This window comes from Triturus cristatus, chromosome 2_1, assembly GCF_964204655.1.
Source record: "Triturus cristatus chromosome 2_1, aTriCri1.1, whole genome shotgun sequence".
In the NCBI taxonomy this organism is placed as follows: domain Eukaryota; kingdom Metazoa; phylum Chordata; class Amphibia; order Caudata; family Salamandridae; genus Triturus; species Triturus cristatus.
Genome location: NC_140581.1, coordinates 38,841,456 through 38,867,132, shown reverse-complemented (window position 1 = coordinate 38,867,132; position 25,677 = coordinate 38,841,456). Strand labels below are relative to the sequence as shown.

The 25,677-nt window shown below is 48.0% G+C and overlaps 1 protein-coding gene across 2 annotated transcripts in view; it reads right to left on the bottom strand.

Moving 5' to 3' along the window:
• The window catches only part of LOC146863673 (uncharacterized), a 293,885-nt gene extending 272,836 nt beyond the window's left edge, over nucleotides 1-21,049 (bottom strand). For both annotated transcript variants that reach the window (XM_085640662.1, XM_085640663.1), the window contains exon 1: nucleotides 19,874-21,049. In XM_085640662.1, the coding sequence (XP_085496788.1) occupies nucleotides 19,874-20,064 (191 nt within the window). In that variant the 5' untranslated portion in view covers nucleotides 20,065-21,049. The remainder of the gene's footprint in view (nucleotides 1-19,873) is intronic.
• Between the last annotated feature and the right edge of the window lie 4,628 nt (nucleotides 21,050-25,677).

Genomic DNA, 25,677 nt, shown 5'->3' with positions numbered 1-25,677 from the left:
GGTCTTGGGGCCAATTTGAGGCTGAAGGGTGAAGCACAGAATAAAAGGCAGGGGGGTCACAAGGTTAAAGTCAGAGCAGGAGCCAAGAGGCCCTTAAGGCAGCCACTTACATTCCAGTGATTTGTGTGTTCTGGAGCTGCAGAAGCTCCATGCTCCTCTCGTGCTAAAAGAAACTGAAAGGACCAGAGGAGGGGCTGGAAGCCACACACAAGAGCCTCAGCGATAAAGCAAAGAAAATCTTACCGAAATTAAAGTGCAGGCCCCAGCTTTTGCATTGACCCTTTCACTGCCAATAAACTGCTCAGAGCTCCTTATTAACTAGCTTAGACCAAAAGGGTTGAACAGACTGCAGCCGAGTATCCGATTACCGTAAGACTGTCTACTTGTCCTTTGGACAAGTTAGAAATTAAAACCTCTTGCCCTTGTAAGGAATCTAGATGTCTCGGGCATCGGGAGATAGGAATTCCTGAGCCCTGTCACCTCCGGACTTTGGTCGTCGAGGTCTCCTGGTTCCCGTGGCTGCAGAGTCAAGCATCCTATCTTCACACCTGAAGCACCGGACATCGGTGGGCATTCGTCTATCGTGCTCCTGGTCACTCTGAAGTGACCCAGACTCTGTCCCCTCTGCTTTCAGGTTCTTCTCACCTCGGATCCAGGCTTGGATTCCACCGGACACTTTTCATCTTCCCGGCAGCAATACTTCTTCGCAGCACGCCACTGAAAATGACGAGGGTTTCCGACACCACTTGACCCCTATCCACCTGGCTCTTCTGGGATAGGTAACACTGGTACCTCGGTACTCACAAGGGTGCTGGCCTTAGAACCTTCTATGTTCCAAAGGGTTTGCTTGAAGTCCTCTCCGAATTGTTCTTAAACAGTAAATTTCCAACCGCGACATTCCCATAGCGTTGTACGGAGCACACGTCTGTATTCCCACACTGCACCCATCCTCTGTAGGCTCCCTGTGTCACTCCGTGGGTGGTTCCTTGGGGTCCCAGCGATTCTATGTGCTCTAGGCACTGTGACTATCAAAGTCGAGGTTGTTATACCACTTTCTTTGTATATGGTTCGGCCTCCCCCTGGAGCCCGCTGTGTATTGTGCTATTTACTGACGTTCTGTTGATTAAATGTTGTGTGCTTTGTGCTCTAATCTCATAAAGAGATTAGTAGAGAGTGTTAAGTAACAAATACATATTTTTTATAATGACACTTAGCCTAAAGGCTGCTCTCCACAGCTACCACTAGGATAACTTCTATAAAGGTTGTCTTTAACCTAATCATCAATAAGGGTCATTTGGACTGGTGCAAGGTTCGCACTTTAATTAGTGGACAGCATATGCCAGGCCAACTTCTCACAATGGCCACATCAGATTTTTTACTAGGCTCCTGAAGGCAAACGTCAGTACGTTTGTTCTCTGTAGCAAACAAGCTTTCTGCTTCTATGATTCTGCTTATTGGCCATATAAAACCCCAGGTATTTGTAGTTAGATACTTCCTCTAGCAGGTTACCCTCAAGTTCTCAAGTTATATGTTCTGCTTGGCCGCTGGATGATTACGGATTAGCATGTCAGAAACGCCCCCATGAAATATGTATCCCACGGTGGTGGAGAATACACTCAGGTTGTACCGGGCTGGTTATCGTGGCAGGACATTGTTCCTTTGGGGTATAGCTAATTTGGCACTCCTACCACTCGGTCTACAAGCTCATGAGGTCATTAAATTTCTCTGTAACAAGTTTATGGACCATACAAGACCTATTTAGGCTTTACTTACCTTAGGAGGTTATTCACTTCCTGTTACACCTTTTTTTAAGTACACATCACAGTGAGTTCTTAGGAAGGGGTCCTTAAGGTCCTGAAGAAGCAGCTTGGGGAGCTTCGAAACATGTCGACACATATAGGAGGCACAGCTCATTGAGGCATCCACACCTCCTCCCCTTCACCCTTTTATTAATACCAGCTCAACGGTAAATTAAAAGTTTCTAGACCACAGAGCCAGGTATTTTTTAAATTCACTTGTCTATTCACTCCTGACCCTTCCTCTCATCACACAGTCGTCTCATTAAGATCAGTGCTCCCACGCAAACATAGGTAGTAGCACGCCCCGTCCCGTAGAGGGGCGGGAAGACCCCTATGATGAAGCATGACACCAAGGGCCCTTTTGGTGTGTGAGGGGTATTTTAACAACCTGAGTGTATTCTCCACCACCGTGGGATACATATTTCATGTGGGCGATTCTGACATATCATACCTATCTGTGGGTGGATCACTGTGTTTATGAACTTATGATTGGGAGGATGTATCCACCTCCACTACTCTTTTGAGTGGTACCTCTCTACTCCCCACTTTGTTCCTTTTCATACGGGTTAGCATGGTCATGCTTTTCCATGTATTAATTTCAAGCCTGTTAGTTGCTATGTAGTCCAACATGCCTGTGAGTGACCTGCGGAGACCAATCTTGGTTAGGCTCATCAGGGCAACATCATCTGCATAGGAGAGATGTGATAGAGATAGCGTTCCCAGTTGGGGTGGATGGGAGTTGATCTTGTCAAGCTGGTGTGCCATGCCCGTCATGAAAAGATTAAAAAGTGCGGCGTCAGCATGCATCCTTGTTTTAGATCTTTGGTGGTGATCACCTTTCTTGTTAGCCTTGAGCCATCTCCCAGCTTTGCTCTCATCCATGTGTTGGAATAAATTAGCAGTATTCCTCTGAAAATTCTCTCAGGAATTATCCATGCTTTCAGCTTTCCCCATAGGAGAGGACGATCCACACTGTCAAATACAGCGTTGAGGTCTATGAAGCAAAGGTTCAGTTGTTGTTTACTCCGTTTATACTTGTCAGCAATTAAGGAAAGTGTTAAAATATTTGTGATTGTCCCAATTCCTTTTCTGAAGCCAGTCTGGTTGATGGGGATCAGATTGAGCGTGTTTGTCCAGATAATCAGGTCTTCCAAGATCAGGGAGGCACAGTACTTTGCTTCTACGTCCAGTAAATCGATTCTTCTATAATTTGCCGGACAAGTTCTGTCCCCTCCTTTATAGATTGGGGAGATTATTGAGCCTTGCCGGCTTGATGGAATTTGATTTAAAGTCTCTGCTTCTGTAAACAGATTCGCTAGTCTCCTACTTTGGAAGGATGGGGTGTGTTTGAAGACTGCTTGAGGGATGCCGTTTAGACCTGGTGCCCCGTTTCCTCAGCCTTTCAGTATTATTCTGTTTACATCATCTGCTGCATAGGCAGGCCTGTCTGATCTTGCCACTGCAAATCGGGCACCGGTCTCGGCACCGTACCATTGCGTTTCGTCTGCTGGCAGTTCTATAGTTGTGTGTTGATGCATAGTGCTGTCTTTTTAATATCTGGAGGCAACATTATTTTCCTTTAGTTCTTCTTGGTCCTGATGTTTTACATACTCTTCTTTCTTATCAACTGGGGGTTCCAGGATTGCAGTTTCTGTAAATCTGTTCGATGTGTTCGAAATGTTCCCTGAATGTAAGAAGATTGACATTATTTTCTAATATTCTAGTGTCTAATGAAGCCGGTATCATAGATGCTCACCACTTGTTGCCACGGTAACAAGTCCACCCCCCTGCATAAGGGTTCTTGGGAGTAACAAATAGCGTTCCTAGAAGGTGCACTAGCTTTCCCCTACATTCCTAAAGACAGAGAGCAATTGGTCAGTCAAGATACACTATGTAGTCCTGCATCTCCAAGCGTTGGTGGGGAGGAGAAAAGACTAACTCTTCAACAGACTAATAGGCGGAGCGCACACGTTAGTATACAATACGCATGGCAGTTCGAAAGCAGAAAATGCTTACACCACTATTAAAACCAACACAGAAGTGTTAATGCAAGTGTAGGGACAAGATCTGTAATCGAAAGTGTTCCACCAACACCTGTAAATTCTAAATCACCCCTTTAGCTTTTGGGCTCAACTGTAGCCTATATACTTTGATAGTAATCATTTTAGAAACCCAACTATTCAAATGCCCAAAAGATGGTCTAAATATTTGAGGTACGCAAGGGTTTCCATTTCTATAGTTCAAACCACGCCATACAAAAGCATTTTTTATTATAAAATCAGAGACTGAGGGGTATATAGTAAGATGTGACTTGCATGGAATATACCACTTTTACAATAATTCATTATAAATGACGAACTATGCCACAAAAATCATGGAAAACTGGTACCTCATATCTCTGTATTTACTGCCTTTTAACTTGCAAAAGGTATCCAAGTGCTTTAAGTAGTGTGAGAAACTGAATGAACCAAGTGGGGGGCAGGGTTGGCTGAGGACCAGGGGACCCTGCACCCAGACTGCTCTCACATCGGGGCGGACAGCAAGCACACGAAGCCCAAATAGAGCCCCTGCCGCCTCCGCTGGCGGCCTTTGGCCTCTAGGTGCGGATGCCAAGCCCGGGCGCGCTGGCCCAGACCGCACTGCCGGGGGGTGGGCGGCGAGTGGAGAGCTACGCTGATGGAATTGGAGGCCCCATCCCCCACATTAGCTTGGGTCCGAGACGCCGGCAGCGGATTGCTGAGGCGCCGTGAGTGCGGGCGGAGGCGGAGACTGGCGTGCACTGGCGGTGTACAACCCTTTGGGGGACAGAGGAGCGGCGGGCCCAGCAGAGGTAGGCCCTCGTTGGCGCCCGTTGGTCCGGAGGCGACGTACGCATTCGAATATCTCGGACCGCCCTGCTGACCGGACGCTCCACAGAGTAAGTGCAACCAGACAACCCCGGAGGGCGCGCAGTTGACCCACACAGTCCTTAACCCGACGTGGTGAGACCCAAGGGGTACAGCAGCACCATGAAGCCCAAGCATGCGGCACCGGTACAAATCAAACAAACTGGACAGATATACAGTACCGAAACCAACGCCGCAGGACGGCGAAGCACAAGGAGATCAGCCTAGCGAGAGAGAACCATCTCTACACTCCATAATGGCTATCAAGGGTCTGGGGACTACCCTCGAAACCAAGATGGATAAAATGTCCATTGAAATGAACTTGATGCGAGCAGACATGAACAAAACGGCGGAAAAGGTCAAAGTAAACGAAGCCAACCTGCTGGAACTCCAGACCTCCACAAAAGAACTAGAGGAGCGCATCAATAACCTTACACACCAGCACCGCCAAATGGCCCTAAGGCTCGAGGATCAGGAGGGACGGGCCCGTCGGAGCAACATAAGAGTGGTGGGGGTCCCTGAGGGCCTGGAGGGGCAGAGCGTGGACCTCTTCCTGGAGGACCTCATCCTTAACCACCCCAAACCAAAGCGGCTCTCCTCACTTTTCACTATTGAGAGGGCGCACCGGGCGCCGATCCCCAGACTCAAGCCGGGGGCACCTCCTAGGACCATTATCGCCAAGATCCTCAACTATAGAGACCGCAATGCCATTTACAGGCGGCCCGGGTCCGGGGAGACCTGCACTACGAAAACTCTACTATCCGTTTCTTCCCGGACTTCACACTCAAGGTCCAGCAGGAGCGACGCTCCTTCGAAGGGGGTGAAGGAAGTCCTGCGGCAGCGTGGACTGAAATACATGATGTTCTTTCCAGCAAAACTCAGAGTAAAAGTGGACGGAAAGACGCTCTTCTTTTCCACGCCGACAGAGGCGCAGGACTGGCTAGACGAGCAAATGCCACATCAGAAGACCTCCGGAGCGAGCGGCGGTCGGAGGAGCCCCCAGACTCGATGGTCGGGGGCGACGGGCGGGAGGCCAGACGCAGAAAGAGGTGGCGCCCGCTCCTGGAGGTCGAGAAGCCCTGGGGCGCATGCAGCGCTGAGAGACTGACGGAACCGGAGGTCTTGACCCGGACTCAGATAGACAATACCTGCAAATCGTAATGTACACATTGTTATTGATCACTTGGAGTGGGGGTGGATGGGTGGGGCGGCCCTGTCTCCCTGGGGGGGGGGGGGGGGGGGGAGGTCGTTCTGTTCCCGCGCACGCCGCAGGCGGCGCGGGGAGGGCGCCAGGCGGGCGGGTTTTTTCTCTGCTCCGCTGAGGATGGGGCGGAGGCCCCCAGAGAATGTGATGAGATACCAATGATGTGTGATAGGGGGGTCCCTTCCCCTGGGGAGTTCTACTACCTGGGGATAATCGAAACTATAGGAGGGGGGGCTCTAGGCGACTAGAGTTGGTTCTGGCCCACCTCCTCACCGCACAGTTAACCAGTTTGAGGGGCAATAGGCACTCTGCTAGTTGGGAATGTAGGTAGTTTTAGACCTACGTGGCAGAGTAGCAGGGAGGGGGAGGGGAGGGGGGGGGGGGGGGGAGTGTTGTTTAGGGAGGGGGGGAACCGGAAGGGTTGTTCAGTGGTCATGCAGAATACATAGTATAACGAATCGATGGAACCGCAAGGGTCGCAGGTTGTACAGGGAAAGCCAGTGCCACACCCGAGATGCATTAGGATAAAAGTCTGAAACTTTTGAGTTGGAACGTCAATGGGTTGGGGGACAGGGTGAAGCGGAGTATAGTGCTGCAGTACCTCAAGCGATATCTCCCAGACGTAGCACTACTCCAGGAGACGCACCTGATCGGTAATACCTGTAAAGCACTAAATAGATGGGGATACACAATGGTGGCTCACACCGGGTTCACGTCAGGATCCAGAGGAGTGGGTATCATACTCAAACGCACCTTCCCATTCAGTATCCAGCATACGTGGGCAGATCCACTGGGACGCTTCACAGCCGTATCGGGGCAATGGGAAGGGCAAACGCTGATCTTGTTAGCAGTCTACATCCCCCCAGGTCTTCAAACACAGTCCTACAGGAACCTTGGTACTCTGCTGCTTTCCCTACCGGAGGGGGTACTTATAATTGGGGGAGACTTCAACTCGGTCGTCTCAGGAGCGATCGACCAGCTCCCACCCAGGGATATTAGTGCCAGCCATAATTGGCTCCCTAACTTCCTTGAGGCGTTCGGCCTCGCAGATCTCTGGAGACAGCAACACCCCACCCTACGGGAATATACTTTCCTCTCGGGGGCACACAATACCCTCTCCAGAATTGACTACATCCTTATGCACCTGCACCAGGGCGTTAACACCCAAGAAATTAAACACTTAGCTCGCGGCATCTCGGACCATTCCCCACTATGGGTCCACCTCACGTTTGTGGAGAGGAGGGTGGGATGTGTTACACCGATAAATCCCTGATACCTCCAAAACCAAGAAATCAAAGCCACCCTCTCGCGGGACATAGACCAATATTTTGCAGAGAATGAGGGTACGGTAGACTCCTCAATTACACTGTGGGAAGCATTTAAAACGGTAATAAGGGGACAAGCCCTCTCAGCAATAGCGGGGATGCGTAAAGAGAATGGGAAACAAATGGTCACTATTGAACAAGACATTACCCGTCTTGAGGAGGAGGCAGGAGAGGGAGCAGACCACGCTGCTATCCACCGATTGCAAATAAAAGTAGCTGAATATAAGGCCCTAGCCACTGACGCTGCAAAGGCCCTTGCTAGGGACAAGGACGGGCGGATATACGACTAGGGAGACAAAGCTGGTAAAATGATAGCCTGGTTAGACAAAAAAGAGAGGGTGCGAAGAGTGGTGCCAGAGCTAAAAACTGGTACGGGGACAGTTCTCACTGAGCCCCATGACATTGTCAGAGAATTCGCAACGCACTTCCAGGGGGTGTACAGGAGGGGATCGGAACTCCCAGAAGAAAACTCCGCCGATCTACTGGCAAATATACAACTGCCAATCCTCTCGGACTTGGATAGGGAGACATTAGACAATGCGCTCACGAGCGACGAAGTGGCTAGGGCAATTCGCGACCTCCGCCCAGGTAAGGCATCAGGCCCAAACGGCCTACACATAGAGCTATACAAGCTCAAACCGGACAAAATGGCACCCTATCTTAAAAGTATGTACGAAGACAGTAGAAGACGAGGGCTATTGGTGAGAGACCAACGCATGGCCACGCTAGTGGCCATACCTAAAGAAGGGAAGCCTAAAGACAGCTGTGCCTCCTACAGACCGATCTCCCTGCTCAATGCAGAACCCAAAATACTTGCAAAGCTACTGGCAACAGACTCCGCCCTATAATAGCCAAGCTGGTACACCCAGACCAATCGGGCTTCATGCCACACCGCAACACTGCCCTCAACTTGAGACGTCTGCATGGTGTACTAGGGCACAGCCCCACAATACAAGAAGATGCGTTGGTGGTCTCATTGGACGCCACCATGGCATTCGACACATTGGAATGGGCATACCTCACGGCAGTACTCAAAAAGATGGGTTTCGGCCTAATTTTGTCGGATGGGTACAGCTCCTCTATGCTGAGCCCCTGGCGCAAGTGGTGATCAATAATAAAATATCGGAAACGTTCACACTTGGAAGGGGAACAAGGCAGGGATGTCCGCTCTCACCGTTGCTGGCGGCCTGGATACGGGGTGAAGCGTCGATCCGGGGACTGAAATGGGCTGAGGGGTGGGAGGACCGGATCTCCCTATTATACGCAGACGACATCCTCCTCTATCTTGCTTCCCCCCGGAAGATCTTAAGAGTGGTGTTGGATATCTTCACTAGTTTCGGGAGGAACTCCGGGTACAAAATCAACTGGAGTAAGTCATTAATATATGTCATACACGGGGACCCCCCGAACCTGCCAGCCAACTGTCCTATCCAGGTGGCCAAGGAAGGATTTAAATACTTGGGGGTATTTATCACCACTGACACCAAGGCCAGGTACGAGCGGAACCTCGTTCCACCCTTGCAGAGACTCCGGCGCGACACTGACACATGGAAAACACTTCCTATGTCCTTATTGGGAAGAGCCGCGCTCTTTAAAATGATGGCCTTGCCCAGGTTTCTCTATGCTCTCCAGAACTACCCTGACCCAGTCCCAGACAAGTACTTTGCGGCCATCGAAACAGCACAACGGGACCTGCTGTGGGATGGGAAACCCCGAATAGCCCTTCAAAAGCTAACCTTGGGATGGTATGACGGAGGTATTGCCCTCCCCGACATCAGAAAGTACTACTGGGCAGCGCACCTTTCAGCCATAAACCAGTGTAGGTATAGCGACGGGGGCGACCCAGCTTACAGTATGGACAAGTGGCTTCTCCCGGGGGGAGATTTTGCCGGGGCATTGTACTCTAAACCGAATCGATACCCCCTCACAGGACCTACAAGACACACAGTACATCTCTGGCACGTGGTCAACCGTAGCCTGGGGTGGGCAAACAGACTTACACTGGCAATGCCACTCTGGGACTCGGAGCGACTGGGCACGCTGGGGAGGACATAAGGGTTCGACAAATGGGATCTCATTGGGATCTCCCGTATAGGGGACCTATGGGGGAAAAATGGAATGGTGTCTTTTGCGTCGCTACAGCAGACATACGAAATGGCAGACTCGGAACACTTCAGGTACGCACAAGTCAGACACTCCCTGCATGCTAACATTCCACACGGGTCAACATTGCCAGAGTCTTCCCCTCTCGAGGACAGACTCTTAGACGGACACCTACCCGAAAGGAGTATATCCCTCACATATAAAAAGTTAATACACCACACCCCGGACCCCCTGCTAACGTTGAGGGAGAAATGGGGAAGAGACGGACTTGAAATAGACGATGAGGAATGGCAGGAGGCCTTGTCCTCCCCTAAGGAGGTGGCCCTCTCGGCACGGTTACGGCTAGTGCAATTGAAAATTTTTCACCGAGTTTATTTTTCAGAACGACAATTAGCACATATGGGTAGGAGTATAGATGGTATGTGCAGGAGAAAATGTGGCCAGGAGGGAACCTTTCTGCACACGCTCTGGGAGTGCCCGTTAGACCAAACTTATTGGAAAAAAGTACACGAGTGCATGGGTGTGATATGGGGAGTCCAGCTACGACCTGAGCTGAGAAGGTGTATTCTAAATATATGGGAGCCCACGGACCTAAATACAAAGGGTAGGCTCTGGATGACGCTGGGGCAGATGGTTGCTAAGAGGAATATAGCTATGCACTGGGGAGCGACAACGCCTCCAAAGATTAACCTGGAAAAAAGACATGGACTGGTGTATGGCAAGGGAGAAAACGGTATATGTGGCCCGTGGATGTCCTCGAAAATGGATACAACTCTGGACTAAATGGAATGTGTATTGGGGAATATATGTGAGCCCCCACATGCCCCCTCTCTAGATGAACAAGTTATGCTTTGTAATCCCAGAAATGAGACAGCACAATAGTTTATACTTAAATGTAAAACAATTACTATAACCTGTGACAGACAATGTACCTCGCGGAAGGAAATGTTAGTTTGTACGCCACTGCCTTTTTATTTGTTCAATAAAAAGATTTATTAAAAAAAAGTAGTGTGAGAAAGTGGATTGTTAGTTGGGGTTGATGGTAGTCCATCCCGAGTAAATATGCTTGCTGGGTCCAGTAAAGGTTTCAGTTAATTAAATCCAAGCAGCGTAGACAGGCTTAACTTAAGTAATGTGTAGGTGACTCAACCTTTTGACTTCTGTGGATCCCCATTTTATCACTCCTGGTGTCAGGATTTTTCCAATTAATCATTATTAGAATCCAGGGACCCCCCATGAATCTTTATAGGAACCCAGGGACCCTCACTGAACCCTCATTAGAAACCAGAGACCCAGGCTTAAGCAGTTATGATGATTTGAACCTCAAAATAATACACAAAAATACAGAAACAAACATTCAAACAAATAAACAATGATCAATTATTTAATTTATAAACAAATGCAAAACAATGAAAAATGTGAATGGGAAGATTTGGGCTTTTTTCATTTCATCTGAGGCCACCCACATTCCATACTATATTCTCTGCGATGCATTTGCACTGCTGACATGAAACAATCTGAGGATACCAACTTAATTTTTACACTCCAATTTCAAATTCCTTCACATTTTCCATTTTTCTTCTTTATATATATACACTTTATTTATCGTTAATATTTTTTATTTTCTAACCGGTCGCAGATCCCCAGAGTAGGCATTGCAGTTCCCCAGATAGGTTAAGATCTGCTGGTGTAAATGATTCAGAAGTGTCAAAACTATTAACAAAAAATGTCGGACATGCAACATAATAAAAAATCCACTCTACCTTCTAAAAAAAGAGAATATTTTAATGGGGGGGGGGGGGGGGGAAGGGACTGGAGATATGAATTTTTAAAGTTTTAAATATAAATAGCATCAACCAATGGCAACTGGTCGCACTAGACCAGGGCAAAAGCAAGCTTCAAGGCCAACCATGATGGAGCATGGGTCAGATACAAGGACCAGGTTGGTTCCAGTCAAAGAGTCCTTCTGACTTAGGAAAGTTCTGAGAAGGTAGAGTCCTCAGAATGGCAAGGCAGAAGGATGGATTCAAATACAGGGTGACAAAGGACGAGGTATGATTTAGCAGTGAATGGTGGATAAGTCTTACCCAGGAAGCAGTCAATGCCAATCAGATCTTGCTCTGCGCAGTGTCAGTGAAAATTTCTACTTTCGGACTTACCCTTTTCAGGAAGTTTGATTCCTTCAGCAAGGCAAGGCGGCATGCTGTAGCCGGAGAGGGATTGACGTTGTTCGACACCAGTTGGGATCTAAACACTTAATCAAATTTGCTGCTATGGAGAAGAAAGTAGAAGGAGCTCTGGCGAAGTCAGATCTACCAGGGATGCACGCACCCTCCACAGGTCAGCTTGGCAGGTTAGTCCTTGTCAGTACTCCAAGCAAGTTTCAGGATTTAGGGTTAGGCAAGATTACACTCTGACCAGCCAAGGGTTCCGTGACCCGAGGAACAGCACTTGGGGGTCAGGACTCGCTCTAAAGAAGCCACCACCAAGTCGAGTGGAAACTGGTCAGGTGGGCTCCATCAGGAAAGTAGGCTTCTTGCGGCTTTGGTATCCCTGCAGCTTAAGAGAAGGTCATCCTACTGACCCTTGGATTCCACTACTTTGTCCTGTGTACAGTCATTAAGGTTTTCTTCACAGGTCGCAACAGCAGGTGCACTCCTTCTGTCTTCCATAGGTTCACTAGTGTTCGGAAAAGGATGCTCATGGGTGCCACATTTATGCCTGGTACTAGACTATGGGTGGGTGTGATTACTAGCCCCTCCCTGACCAATAGGGAAAACTTTCTCAGGGCTAACCCTATCCATGTTTGCATGAGTACTTGTATTCCCCAATTCAAACAATCCCACAGTGCCCTTCTCTACCTGAATCCAAGATGGCAGAACCTTTCCCGTGCAGAGCTCCTGAGCAAACCATAGAGGTACGGCTAGGAAAATGGTCAAACCTTACTCTTTGTTAACAGAAAATCGGTTTTGGAGGCAGCTCCTCTCTCATGGAGATTGGTGTCTGGATGGCTAGAATGACAATGAAGGGGGCAGGTCCAGGTGTGAGCTACACCTGCCTGTGACAGGGCAGGGCCCCTTTGAAAATAATTAATTTCCTCGGCACTACCCAGAAAATCATCCTGTCAGAAGAATAGAACCCTCCCCAAGCCCTTTAAATCACCTATGAGAGCCAAATAACACCTAATCAAGGAAGTATTCAGCCCATGGATGACAGTTGGAAGCTCAGACAAATGGGCTTCTAGAAGCTTTAGGCAGACTAAAGGCAATTTTTTAAAGGTGCATTAGTGAAATATCTTTTACAAACCCAACTTTACCAATCATTTCGATTTGTGTAACAAATATTTTGAAAAGTCCAAGAATTTACTTTTTATCTAGTACCGAGACGAAGATAACTTACTAACTTTAGTTAAGTATCCCAGTGATTTCATATGAAACAGCTAACCCTGCTACAGTGAAAACAGCTTTTAGGGCATGGTCACTGTAACGACATTAAACATTAAACTTTTACATACCCTTCTTTTAAACTTCATGCAGCCTGCCTTTTGGGCATTTAAGTCCTACTTATGGTGACATTAATATTTATAAGCGGGGATTAGGCCTCTTAAAAGGAGTTGACAGGTGACATTTGCGTTTTAAAACTGCACATCCAAGTTATTTGTAGCTGGCCTGCAATTATGTTTTGCATTTTCACTTTAGGGGTGGCACAATATGTGCTGCAGTCCACTGGTAACATTTAAATTACAGGTCCTTCTTCTGTAATTTACTGCTGTCTCAATAAAAGCATAAATAAAAAATAAATAAAAAAATTACAGGCCCTGGATACACTTTTTAATCATACTAGGGAATTACAAGTAATTTAATTATGCCAATTAGGAGTAAACCCAATTGTGACATGATTTAATGGTCAGAGCTCACGCACCTCGGACTGGTTAGCAGAGTCTCAGTGTACAGTTGAAAAATCAGCAGCCTCAGTCAACACAAAAAAACAAATGAGGGTGATCATGGAGGAGGAATCTCAATCCAAGATTGAGCTGTGCTTTCTGGTGAAGAGATTAGGCTTCTTCCCCCTTGCCTCAGAGCGGAGTTGTCCATCCCAGCACACCATAAAAGCCTAAAATTGCCAGGCAAAACTCCTACTCTGTTCTCCCTTCTGCAAAAAGAAAATGGAACCCATTTATGGGCAGCCACATTGTCTATCAGTCAGTGATGCTACCGCTGATTCGATCATCTCTTACCGTGGCTTGTAGAGTCCAGTAGGCTGGCTCCCGGATGTTGACATTGCATGTGCCCTTTGACCCACCTGATTAGATCTTTTGGCTCCCTAGCAATTATCTATGTGGATGCCACTCAGTTAACTATTTGACTCAATCAGCAGGAACCATATTCCACGGCCAAGCTAATCTGTTAGAAGTGATGTCACCAAACTTCCTCAAGTTCAACAAGAATAAGATTCTTCTGGTTGAAAGCAATATCAAGCAGTGGCACGACTTCCTTTGGCCTTCAAACCTTGGTACAGAAACCTCACCTGTAAATAAAGTGAACATCCAAGGAGTATGCTGGATGAATATCTTTCTAGGAAAATCCAGATCAATGTCTCCTCAACTTGTTTTCATATTCTCAGACTCAACTGCTTGGGTGTATCGACGATACCTCCTCCTCAACAGCATAACCAATCGGGCACCTGTAGAAGCACCCGAGGCTTGGAATGGCTCAGGTGTTGGCACTAGAGAGCCCTCAACACCGGCAGTAAAGAAAAAGCTTCCCCTGCAAGCCGAGGCTATTTAATGTTTGTGATCAGCACACCATGCGTGCAGCCATTGAATGAGAAAGTGAAAGCAGCCCTTGCTTGTAGTTCTAGCTACTTTCTATGTAAATTTAATCTGTGCTCCAGGCACAACTCTTGCTCACCCTCCCCACGACGGAAGTGCTGAAAGAAGAGTTACTACCCAACATTCCACGCAAGACGCATCATCCTAGAGACCCCAGGGTCCTTCAGAAAGGGCCATGGTTGATGGGATTCTGCGAGTGCGAGCTGGCCCTCAGCTTCAATACTGCAGCCATCCCCCCTACAGACAGCGAGAAGAATATGGGTGATTTTAAACATAGGTGTAATTTTGGCAAGGTATTTAGAGTGAGAAAGTGGTGGAACTCCTCTCGGTTTCTGGTTTTCAAAAATGTCTGGGTTTCAGTTGTTACCCTGGGTGTGTATCAACCCTAGACTCATACATCACAATTACTTACATTCTTAAAATGATTGAAATTCAAAAAGGAAAAATCTTGATGTTAACACTTCGCATTTTGGGACTTTTCTTGCTAAAGTTTGACATATTAAGGGAATTCAGTATCTCAATAGCTGCAAGAGGATCAGACAGCACTACCTTTTCATGATTACGCGGGTAACAACTCTAACCCACCGACCTTCCCTAAAACATTTGAAAGTTGCCTCATCCCTGTTGCCATCTGTGTACTCCAACTTTGTGACAATCACATTATTCGATAGGTCACACTTTTTACTTAGCCCACTTTTTACTTAGCCACCATGGGGTCAATCATGACCCAGGTTTTTGGCTTCTCAGAAAGGAGTTTAGCTCAAACCGAATAAGTGGCTGTTCTACATGAGAGAAGGGAAGCTTGTAGAGCCTTCCTGTAACATAAATCTCACTTTATGGCAAGCTGAAGTAAGTGACTCCTTAATGCCTGTTAAATCGTTCACCTTGCCATCCAAGTTAGGATGGTAAAGAGCTATTTTTGTGAAAGATATATAACATGTTTGAATAATCATCCATCTTTCTACTTACAAATCAGGGAGTGTTATCCCCTTGAGTGACAGATAGACTGTGTTGGCGTGAAGGTGTCTCTTCTTCAAGACCTGCGCAATGAGGCAGACTGCAAGGCCAAGTTGGAGCCCCAGATTTCTTCAGCAGATGATCTGCGTTCCCTCAAATCAGATGGCGCCTGGAGAAGAACAGCAAGCAGACGATGCCAGAGGCAGATCTAGGTGCAATAGTTGGTGTTTCGTGGGAGTTCCGGAAGACATCAAGGGTGTACACTCAGAAGAAATCCTTTTCAACTGGTTTTAAATCCAGAGTCCAAAAAAATGGACACTCTGCTTACTTCATGATAGAAAGAGTACACCAGGCCTCACAAAAATCACTGTTGCTGGGTGCGCCCTTTTCTCCATCATGCTAAGGCTGTTTAACTATCTAGAGTTTTGGTTTTCCTGGACTATACAGCTTTGGTGCAACAATAATCCTTTTACCGAGGTTAAAACTAAGGTCAGAGTAATGCAGATTAAATACATGCTCTTGTACTTAGCTTAAAACTATCCACAACGGGATAATGTTCTTTGAGAATGCCAAGGAAATCTGAACTGGATGGAGGAGAGAAAGCCTGCACTGCACTGGCAAGGGTCTCCTACCAGAGAGAAATGGGCTTCGGCCTGCACCGGGCGAGTCCTCCTCAGAGAGAGAAACTGAATAACTGCAATATTTCAAGCACATATTTCACCCCCAGCCCGTACTGATGGAGGCTACCTGGTGTCCCTTACCAAACTTCTTGCACAAGTTCTAGCAGGCAGGATGATCCTCAGTGGAGTCTTTAAAAGAGTGACTGCCCTCAATCTTGATGTATGAAGTACGCGAATGACAAACAGGTCAATCTGCCTTGCATCTGAGTGGGGCCACTGCGACTATGTGATGTTTGGAAAAAGTGGCATGAAAAAGAGCGGCAAAACACCTTTTTCTCCCACTCCTCATTCTTACGCTGGCCACAGACATGGCTAGAGTTCAACAGGTGATGGTTCTCTCTCGAGGTTTTTCGGATCACTTCCTAAAGGAACCGCGCCTCTGGGGAGTCCCCGAAAGGCTGCGAGGTGGATGGCCCTTTAATGGCTGGGGGCTGACTGACTACAGTTTGCAGATATGCTTGCTGACAAGATTGTCTTGTAGGTCGAAGTTAATACTGGCTCGGTAAAGTAATCTGCAATAATCTGGGAGGCGGTCACGCGTGGTCTGATCACGTCTCTAATCACAGTGGATAAAGGCAGGGAGCAGTTGCCAGTTCAAGGCATGGAAGGTGGAAGTTTTAGCCCTAGAGCAACAGGCATCCAATTTACGGGACAATTAAATTTTCAGAAGGCTAGCTGCAGCCATATTTGTGCTGCGTTAAATTACATTTGAACACAGCCAGGCTTTCTTGGGTTGCTTCCCAATACAGGATCTATGAGGAGGCAAGGCTAGTAAACTGCTGTTTTGACTGGTGACTTGAAAGTCAAAATAGCCATAATGCATCACATCCATAGAAGTGATGGGAAATTGGTTCCAGAGTCCAGCAGAATCCTTTGCGTCCCACTACAGCCAACACTGCACTACATATCCCTTCAGAGTAGAACTAGAACCTAGATACCTGCAGACCTGAACACACATGCATTAGAATGGATAGAGAGAGATGAACTGAATGCTTAATTTCAGCTAAGGAGATCAACGAAGTTATTCCATGCAGACAGATAAAACTCCTTGCCCCAATGGGTTTCCGATTGATTTTATTTTTAAGGATACTCCTCACTGATCTCCCCAAATGTATTGATGCTTAAAGGAGGCAGGGAGAAACAGGGGACCTGGTGCATTACTTCAAGGTACCGGGATAGCGATCTTTGACAAACCCACAAGCATCCAAGTGAGTGTTACTCTTAAGGGACAATTTCACTAATATTGAATCCAAAATCCTAACAAAAACTTTTGCCCAACACTTTGGTTAGGGGGGTGTCAATGCTTGTTCAGAGGGATCAGAACAGCTACATGTCGGATTGCTGCTCCTGTCAGTATTTGCTGTTTACATGCAGAGCAAGCAAGTTCTTGGAGGCCTCTTCTTTAATTATTATCAACTCTGAGAAGGGGTTGAACTCAGTACAATGGCCTTTCATGTTCCAAATTCTACAAAAGATTAGCCTTGTTCCATAGTTCCTCATATATCCAGAACTTGTACAAAGACCCTTGGACCAAGTAAGGGTTAACAGGGTCATTCACCGTTCCAAGATGCCATGGTACACGATAGCTATCCCACGTTTCCTTTACACATTCTAGAACTATCCATAGACCCTCCCTGCCATCCTAGTCACGGACAAACTCCCTCATTGGGAGAATGCTATGACAGTGCAAAACCCAGCCACGGATTTTTCTTCCCAAATGCATACAAGCGCCATATAAAGTTGGGGTTGGGCATACTTGAGATCAGCTTTTATTAATGGGCTTCCCAGCTCAGGGTCAACGACTGGATCTTTGGTGATCAGCACGATGCAGCATGCCGATTGAAAATCTATCTCCCCCCAGAATAAAATAAAAAAAGAGGCTCTCTTATACAGTTCTTGTATCCCCAGGGAGCTGCCCAAACTAACTCTCCCCCAACTCTGTCTGCTGATAACGGGTTGAGGTACATGAAATGTTTCAGGACTATTACAGGTGAGACGCCCCTCTAGGAGGGCACATTGAACTCACATGGGTAAGGCCCCGAGGGATTTAGGTCATGGAACCCAATAGGAATCTTACATATCAGGATGTGTGGTTGTGCACAAAACACTGACTGTAGATTTTACCTTACGCAGGTCACAATTCTTCCTATACTTGCAGCTTCACCATACCTTTCTTAAAACACAAAAATCTACTCTTGGCAGTCTCTTAGTTAACCCCATTGGCCACAAAATCATGATGAAACCAGTGAAAAAATAAGGATCATCATGTATACAGAAAAAACTGGTGATTAACATCCCAGATCTGCTAAGTCCCCTGAGGTCCAAATGGAAAAAGGACACAGTTGTCTAAAATGAGAAGGAATGGTCCGAAGTCAAGATGGCCTCATAATGCTCAACCATCTATGCCAAACTAATGCTTATACAATTTAAATATTCCTATAGAACAACAAATACATTTTGGCAGGTCAAAAGTGTTGCAATTTACCAGTGGGAAAAAGGCCCCAAAAAATTCTGGATAGGTGATAACTATCACACTTAATAAATACTAAACTCATCAGAATCCCATTACCAGCAGTCCAGTTCATTGGAACATGTGCAGTAACTACTGCACATATCGCAACTCGATGTTTTGAGATAGATGCACATCAAGAGGGAAAAAAGTTTAGCATCAACAAGAACATGCAGATTTTGGGGCGATAAACATGAAAATGTGCATTTTATTCCTTAAAATTTTTTAACTGGACTGGGATTATCACACCTGCTAAATTTGGATCAAGTCCGATAAAAATCACACCAGTTACTGTGCCGTTAGTTATGAAGACCTCGGTGTCAGATTTTATTGGGTGCAATTATTGAATCCTATACAGGCCCCTTGAGGGTACAACTGAAAGATAATGGACACCAATTGTAAAATTGAGGCCCGACAGACACCCTACTCCTCCACTGCACACATTTTAACGTTTAACTAATTAATTATAAGGATCCTCCGTAATGTCAATGTTTCAGTGTTCTCAACCCCCAAGCACCACCTAATTTATGGATGTATGACTCCCTCACGTATTCTAAGCACCTCACAGTGACTGAGGGGCTTCCCTATATTTTAAAGTCATTGTAAGTGTGCTGAGTAACAGGAGCTTAGTCCTCAACAGAAGGTACGGCTCTCAGCCCCGCACCCTCCAGGCCCCTACCACTGCAGGTCAGGATCTCTGCTCTCAAGCCCCAGTGGCCTCTACTATAGGGTATAAAACCTCTACCCCTCAGCCTCAAGGCCTGTACCCCTCACACCCCTCCCCCTACTACTGACACTGCCGGTCAGGATCTCTGCTCTCAAGCCCCAGGGGCCTCTACTATAGGGTATAAAACCTCTACCCCTCAGCCTCAAGGCCTGCACCCCTCACACCCCTCCCCCTACCACTGCAGGTCAGGATCTCTGCTCTCAAGCCCCAGTGGCCTCTACGATAGGGTATAAAACCTCTACCCCTCAGCCTCAAGGCCTGGACCCCTAACACCCCTCCCCCTACCACTGCAGGTCAGGATCTCTGCTCTCAAGCCCCAGTGGCCTCTACTATAGGGTATAAAACCTGTACCCCTCAGCCTCAAGGCCTGCACCCCTCACCCCCCACCACTGCAGATCTTTGCTCTCGAGCCCCAGTGGCCTCTACTATAGGGTAGGGAACATCTACCCCTCAGCCTCAAGGCCTACACCCCTCCCACTGCAGGTCAGGATCTCTGCTCTCCAAACAGGCTTCTATCAGAGGAGGTTCAACCCTCAACAGTGCACCCTCCAGGCCCCTACCACTGCAGGTCAGGATCTCTGCTCTCAAGCCCCAGTGGCCTCTACTATGAGAAAACCTCTACCCCTCAGCCTCAAGACCTGTACCCCTCCCCCCTACCACTGCAGGTCAGGATCTCTGCTCTCCAAACAGGCCTCTATCAGAGGAGGTTCAACCCTCAACAGTGCACCCTCCGGGCCCCTACCACTGCAGATCAGGATCGGAGACCTCCATCCCTGCTCACCCCACCTCTTGCTCTGCAGGCCCCCCGCCCCCTGGGGTTCACCCTGCAGGCCCCCCAACCCAAGCCCCATACCTGAAGCGCAGGTTGCAGCGCCGCAGCACGGCCTGCAGCCGCTCGAAGACCTCGCGGTTCTGGAAGCCTCTCCGGTTCAGCATGCCCGCCAGCCCCAGGTCTCGGATGAGGTCGAGCAGGGTGTGCGTCTGCCGCACGGTCCACTTCTTGTCGGCGGGGGAGGCTGGGGCCTGGGCCGGAGCTCCCTCCATGGTTAGTGCGCGGGGGCGGGCCCGGTACCGGCGGCCGCGGGTTCCCTCAGGGGGACGGGCAGGCGCAGGGACGCTCCAAAGGATTCCCGTCACGAAGGGGGAAGGGGGGGGGGGGGCGCAGCTGCGGATTCACGTCTAGCTTAGGGCGGGCTGGGGTTCCCTCGGTGGGGGCGGAAGCCTGAGGCGCGCGCTCCAGGTGATTGCCGTCGGAGGGCGGGCCGCAGACAGTCAGTGGGGTGAGGCTCCGGTGGCAGCTGCTGCTTCAGGCCTAGTCCAGGAAGTTGGGGACTCCCTCGTCGGGGGCGGGAGCCTGAGACACGCGGTCGGAGGCTCCAGGTGATTCCTGTCAGAGGGCGGGCCGCGCACACACTCGGTGAAGGCTTCGGTGGCAGCTGCGGCTTCAGGCCTAGCACAGGGCGGGCTGGGGACTCCGTCAGCGGGGGCGGGAGCCTGAGGCGCGCGTCCGAACCTTAGGTGATTGCTGTCATTTGGCGGGCCCCGCACACCCAGGGGCCGGACACAACCAGAGAGGCTCCAGGGGCAGCTGCTACTTCAGTCCCGCCGTGTAGGATGACCGCGCACGCCCCGGAGAAGGCCCCAGGCTCCCGCGGACACCAGTACCTCCAGAGCCTCGCTCCGACGCCTGCACAGGGGAGGAGGATGAGCGTGGGCGGGCGCAGGCCTGTTCACAGGCCGAGTCTGAGAGGCTCCGCGAGGGCAGGGCCGAGGAAGAAAGGAAGGCGCGGGGCTTCTAACGTGCCCTGCAGGGTGGCGGTGCGAGGCCTGTCACAGGGCGGGCTCCGAGGAGTCCAGTGGGCTGTGAAACCGCGGGCTCTGACGGGCCGCTGCCGCAGGGGGACGGATGTGTCCCACAGGACGGGCCCTGGGGAGAGAGGGCTCGGTCCTCGCAGGCCCTGCTGTCCGAGGCCTCACACAGGAGCTCGGTTGACACGTGGGGTTCAAGAGCCGCAGGCTTCAAGGGGATCACCTCGGACACAGCCTGCACTCGAGGTTGGGGCGAGAGACTGAATACTTATTATTATTATTTAAGATGGGATCCAGAATTCCCTTATGTGTAACCACTTGATAGTTTGTACAGGTTAGTTTTTTAAATATATTTCAGAAGCCACATGACCGGTGAGACTGTACCATAAAAACACCTCAATATCTGAACATTGGGAACCTGGTATAGAACGTTTGTGGCCATTGTGAATCCCATTACACAATATGACAGCTATGATATTAAAAATCAGGAAACTGGGGTACACCTGATGACCCACAGCGTTTCCTTGGGAGGCTGCAACAGCTGCACCACCCACATACTGCTACGTCCCGCTATTCCTCTGCACCCCCTGCTTGACACGCTCCTCCCCCTCACTCTCTTTTCCACACACCCACCCCATCTCCACCACCCTCTTCCAGCCCCCTCCTGTACCCCCTTCCTGCTTACCACCCCTTCATCTCTTACCCTCCTCACCTTCATCACCTCTCTTGCGCCTTTCCACCCCCCTCCTCTCTTCTGGACATGCATATATATATATTCACTGAATAAACCATAGGTTTCAGGGGGGTTATAGTTAGCTGGACTTTCCACTCGTACAAAACCATTGAAATTCCGTCGTTATAGTTAGTTCAGCTAACTATAACTCACGCGCCCGCAATGCACTGCTGATGACGTCACATATTACATCACTCATGACATGGTCAGTGACATCACTGATGACCTCTCAAATGGCATCACTGATGACATCATCCAGTGAATGTGTGTTTTTCTGAAAATTAAATATGTTTTATATATGTATATCTCAAGGTCGATGGAAGAATAAATGGGTATATAAGTGTCTAAATGGATGATTTGTTTTTGAAAAATGGATTGTATAACTGACTGATTAAGTGTATCTTAGTGAATACATGGCTTAGTGAGTAATGTTTAAATATGTAAATATCTGTATCAGTCTCTCACTTTGTGTATAAGTGGCTGCATGGGTTGGTGAGTAGCCACATGAGTGTCTATATAGGTTATTAGTTTTGAGTATCAGTATGAGTGTCTGTATTGTTCGGTGGGGGGTATTACGTAGTGCATAGGTGCATGAATGAGTGACTCACTGTTTGTATGTGTTGAAGACACCATGTGTGCAGGACTGTATGGGTGGATGAGTGTGTGCATGGGTGTGTTAGTGAGTGAATGACTGTCTCAATAGCGTCTTTATGAGTAACTACATATGTTTTAAACTAGTATATTTGACTATTGGTGTATATAAGCGAGTATATGTGAGAGTGAGAGATTGGAAGAGTTCCTGTATGAATAAGTATGTGTTTCTAGAAGTGATTGTTTAAAAGACTAAGTATGAGTACGTTTCTGTAGAAGTAAGTGTGGTGGTGTGTGTATAACTATATGCAAGTAAATGGATGTTTGATTCTTTATTAGCATGAGTGACTATGTGTGTGAGTAACTCTATGGATGAGTGGCGTTGTGTAACAGGATGTATAGGTGTATGAGTACATATGATGAGTGAGTACATGTATGAGTGACTGTATAGGACTGTTGGTGAATGAGTGGATGTGTATGTGGATCTTAGAATTACTGAATAGGTTGTTGTAACTGGTATTGGTATGTCCATTGTTTTGAAATTTTTAGTTTCTATTTTTGAATGTGTGTATCAAAGGTTATATTGGGGGGAGAGGAGGTCTGCCACTCTATCACAAAGATGATGTCATCAGTGATGTCATTTGAGATGTCATCAGTGATGTCATGAGTGATGTAATATGTGACGTCATCAGCAGTGCATTGCGGGCGCGAGAGTTATAGTTAGCAGAACGAACTATAACGGGGGAATTTCAATGGTTTTGTGCGAGTGAAATGTCCATCTAACTATAATGCCCCTGAAACCTATGGTTTATTCAGTGAATTTCAAAGGTTTTTTTAAATGCTAATTTCTAACTATGCCTACAGAGATAGGACATGTGAAGAAAGAAAAAAAGAAATGCAGAAAGAAGCAACAGAAGTCCTCAAAGACGAAGAAAAGTGCAGGAAGAAGGATAACGTGCAGAAAGAACAAACAGAAGAGCAGAAAGAAGCCTTGTTGCAAAATCATCCTGTACCCGCAACTTTTTCAGACGAATACGGGTGGTAACTGAGTATGACTAACCTGTCCTAGAGCCAGTGCTATGTTAAAAGACTCAGAATACAGTGAAAACACCTACATACACTAGGGAACACTATGCGTTGGGGTCCCCCTGTGATTAGCATGACCTCCTCTGTAAGCCCCTAGTATATAATAGGGCAGGGGATTAAAACTACCTCTTAAAACGCGCCACAGGGCGTGTTTGCACACGTCACCTCAGGCCCCGTCCCTTCCCTTCCCCACTGTGTAAACACGCCCTGTGGGCGTTTTAAGTTGGGAGATTAAGTCCCCTTGAATCCCCAGGGTCCAACTAGACCACTAGGTACCTCCAGTAAGCACCACAGAGCTGTGTTGCACAGAGATGTAAAAAGGGGCACGGCCTAGACAACCTCTCTGCAACGCAGCGCAATGGCGCTTACTGGAAGCACCTGGTGGGCTAGTTGGCCCCCACGGTCCCTCAGGATTGAAGGAGAATTATTTCCCCAACTTAAAACTCGCTACAAGGTGTGTTTGCACACGTTAACTCAGGCCCCGTCCCCTCCCTTCACCACTGTGTAAACACGCTCTGTGGCCATTTTTAGTTGGGAGATTAAGTTTATTTGAATCCTGAGGGTCCCTAGGGTCCAACTAGCCCACTAGGTACCTCCAGTAAGCGCCACAGAGCTGCGTTGCAGAGAGGTGTAAAAAGTAGCACGGCCTGGACCACCTCTGCAATGCAGCTCAGTGGCGCTTACTGGAAGCACCTGGTGGGCTAGTTAGCCCCCAGGGGCCCTCCGGATTGAAGGGGAATTATTTTCCCAAATTAAAATGCGCCATAGGGCGTGTTTGCACACGTCACCGCAGGCTCCGTCCACTCCCTTCACCACTGTGTAAACGTGCCCTGTGGCCGTTCTAAGTTGAGAGATTAAGTCCCCTTGAATCCTAAGGGTCCCTAGGGTCAAACTAGCCCACTAGGTACCTCCAGTAAGCGCCACAGAGCTGCGTTGCATAGAGGTGTAAAAAGGGGTGTGGCCTCAGAACACCTGTCTGCAACGCAGCTCTCTGGCGCATACTGGAGATACTTGTTGGGCTAGTTGGCCCTCCGGGACCCTCAGTATTGAAGGGGAATTAATTCCCAACTTACAACTGGCCAGGGGGTGCGTTTGCAGAGTGCTGCAAGGAGGGGGCGTGGCCTCCGGCGCGATGCCGGTCTTTTATTTATTTTATTTTTTTAAGAAGGAGGGCTGTGTGGCCCCCTTTCTTTTTCTAATTTATTGTTCCTGGGGACCCCATCCCCCAGGGCCTGCACCCTAATTTTTTTTGTTGAAAAAAATAAATATAGAAGGGGGCCGCGTGGCCCCCCTACTAAGGCCTTAATCGGCCCCGGGGACCCCAACCCCCGGGTCATGGCCTTTTTAAAAAAAAATTCTGGGGCTGCGTTGCCCCCCTCCTCACGCCACTTATGGCCCCGGGGACCCCATCCCCCGGGCCGTCCTTTGTTTTTTATTATTTAAAAAAAATATATATTTATAGAAACACCTAGGACATGCTGGACAAACCGTATGTACCTATCACCATGACGATTTGCGTGATATTCATTAAAAGGCGACTATGCATACAATGAATCCACGTGGAATGTATTTACACCGCTAGTGAAGCTCTGACGTGTCTGACGTCCTACCGTGCCAAATCCCGGCACCACTCTCCAAGTAGATACCCTTGTCGTTTATTTATACAAACATGGGTAGCTATTGACGGGCACATTTAATATACATGCACACCAAGCCATTCAAAGGGGATTCGACAAAAATTCGACCAAACTATGCAAGAAACCCCCCTCACGGTTAATAAAACACACATCCATCCCCGGATGTGTAATACTTTTTATTTTACTCTCTGGAAAGGAGACAAACCTCACTTGAGAGTCACAGGGTGCTCCTGGCTGAGCCCAATGCTGTGTTACACCCACCAGTACCCGCCGAGTGCCACACACCTCTGTGTTGTATTCCACCAGCTAGTGCGTATGCTATGACACTCTCTAGCCCATGTGCACTGTAACACCACCCCGTGAATATGTCATGCCACACTTGCCTTCGCACGGGTTATATTGCCCCATCTAACGTACCTTCCTCGATGCCTATGTTATAACACACTTTTGAAACAGCAAATACCTCTGACACCATAGATCACAATATCACTTTTTCTCAGCAGATCTATTTATTGACTGCGAGTTGAATTTGATTTTCGTATATTTAAATTAATGTGAAACAGAAGAAACACTTTCTCGGTGTGACAATCACAAATCCTGTACATTTGACAATAAACAAATCTTCACTTTTTCAACAATACAGTGTGACAACAAACATAAATATTACAAATATAAGTTGAATCAAAACAGTACTCCGATATCCTCTTTATATATTGTAGGGGCATGCAAACTCATTGTTGCCTCCACATTGAATGATTGATTAGGTCCTAAATGGGATTAAAGAAAAAATATATTTTTTCC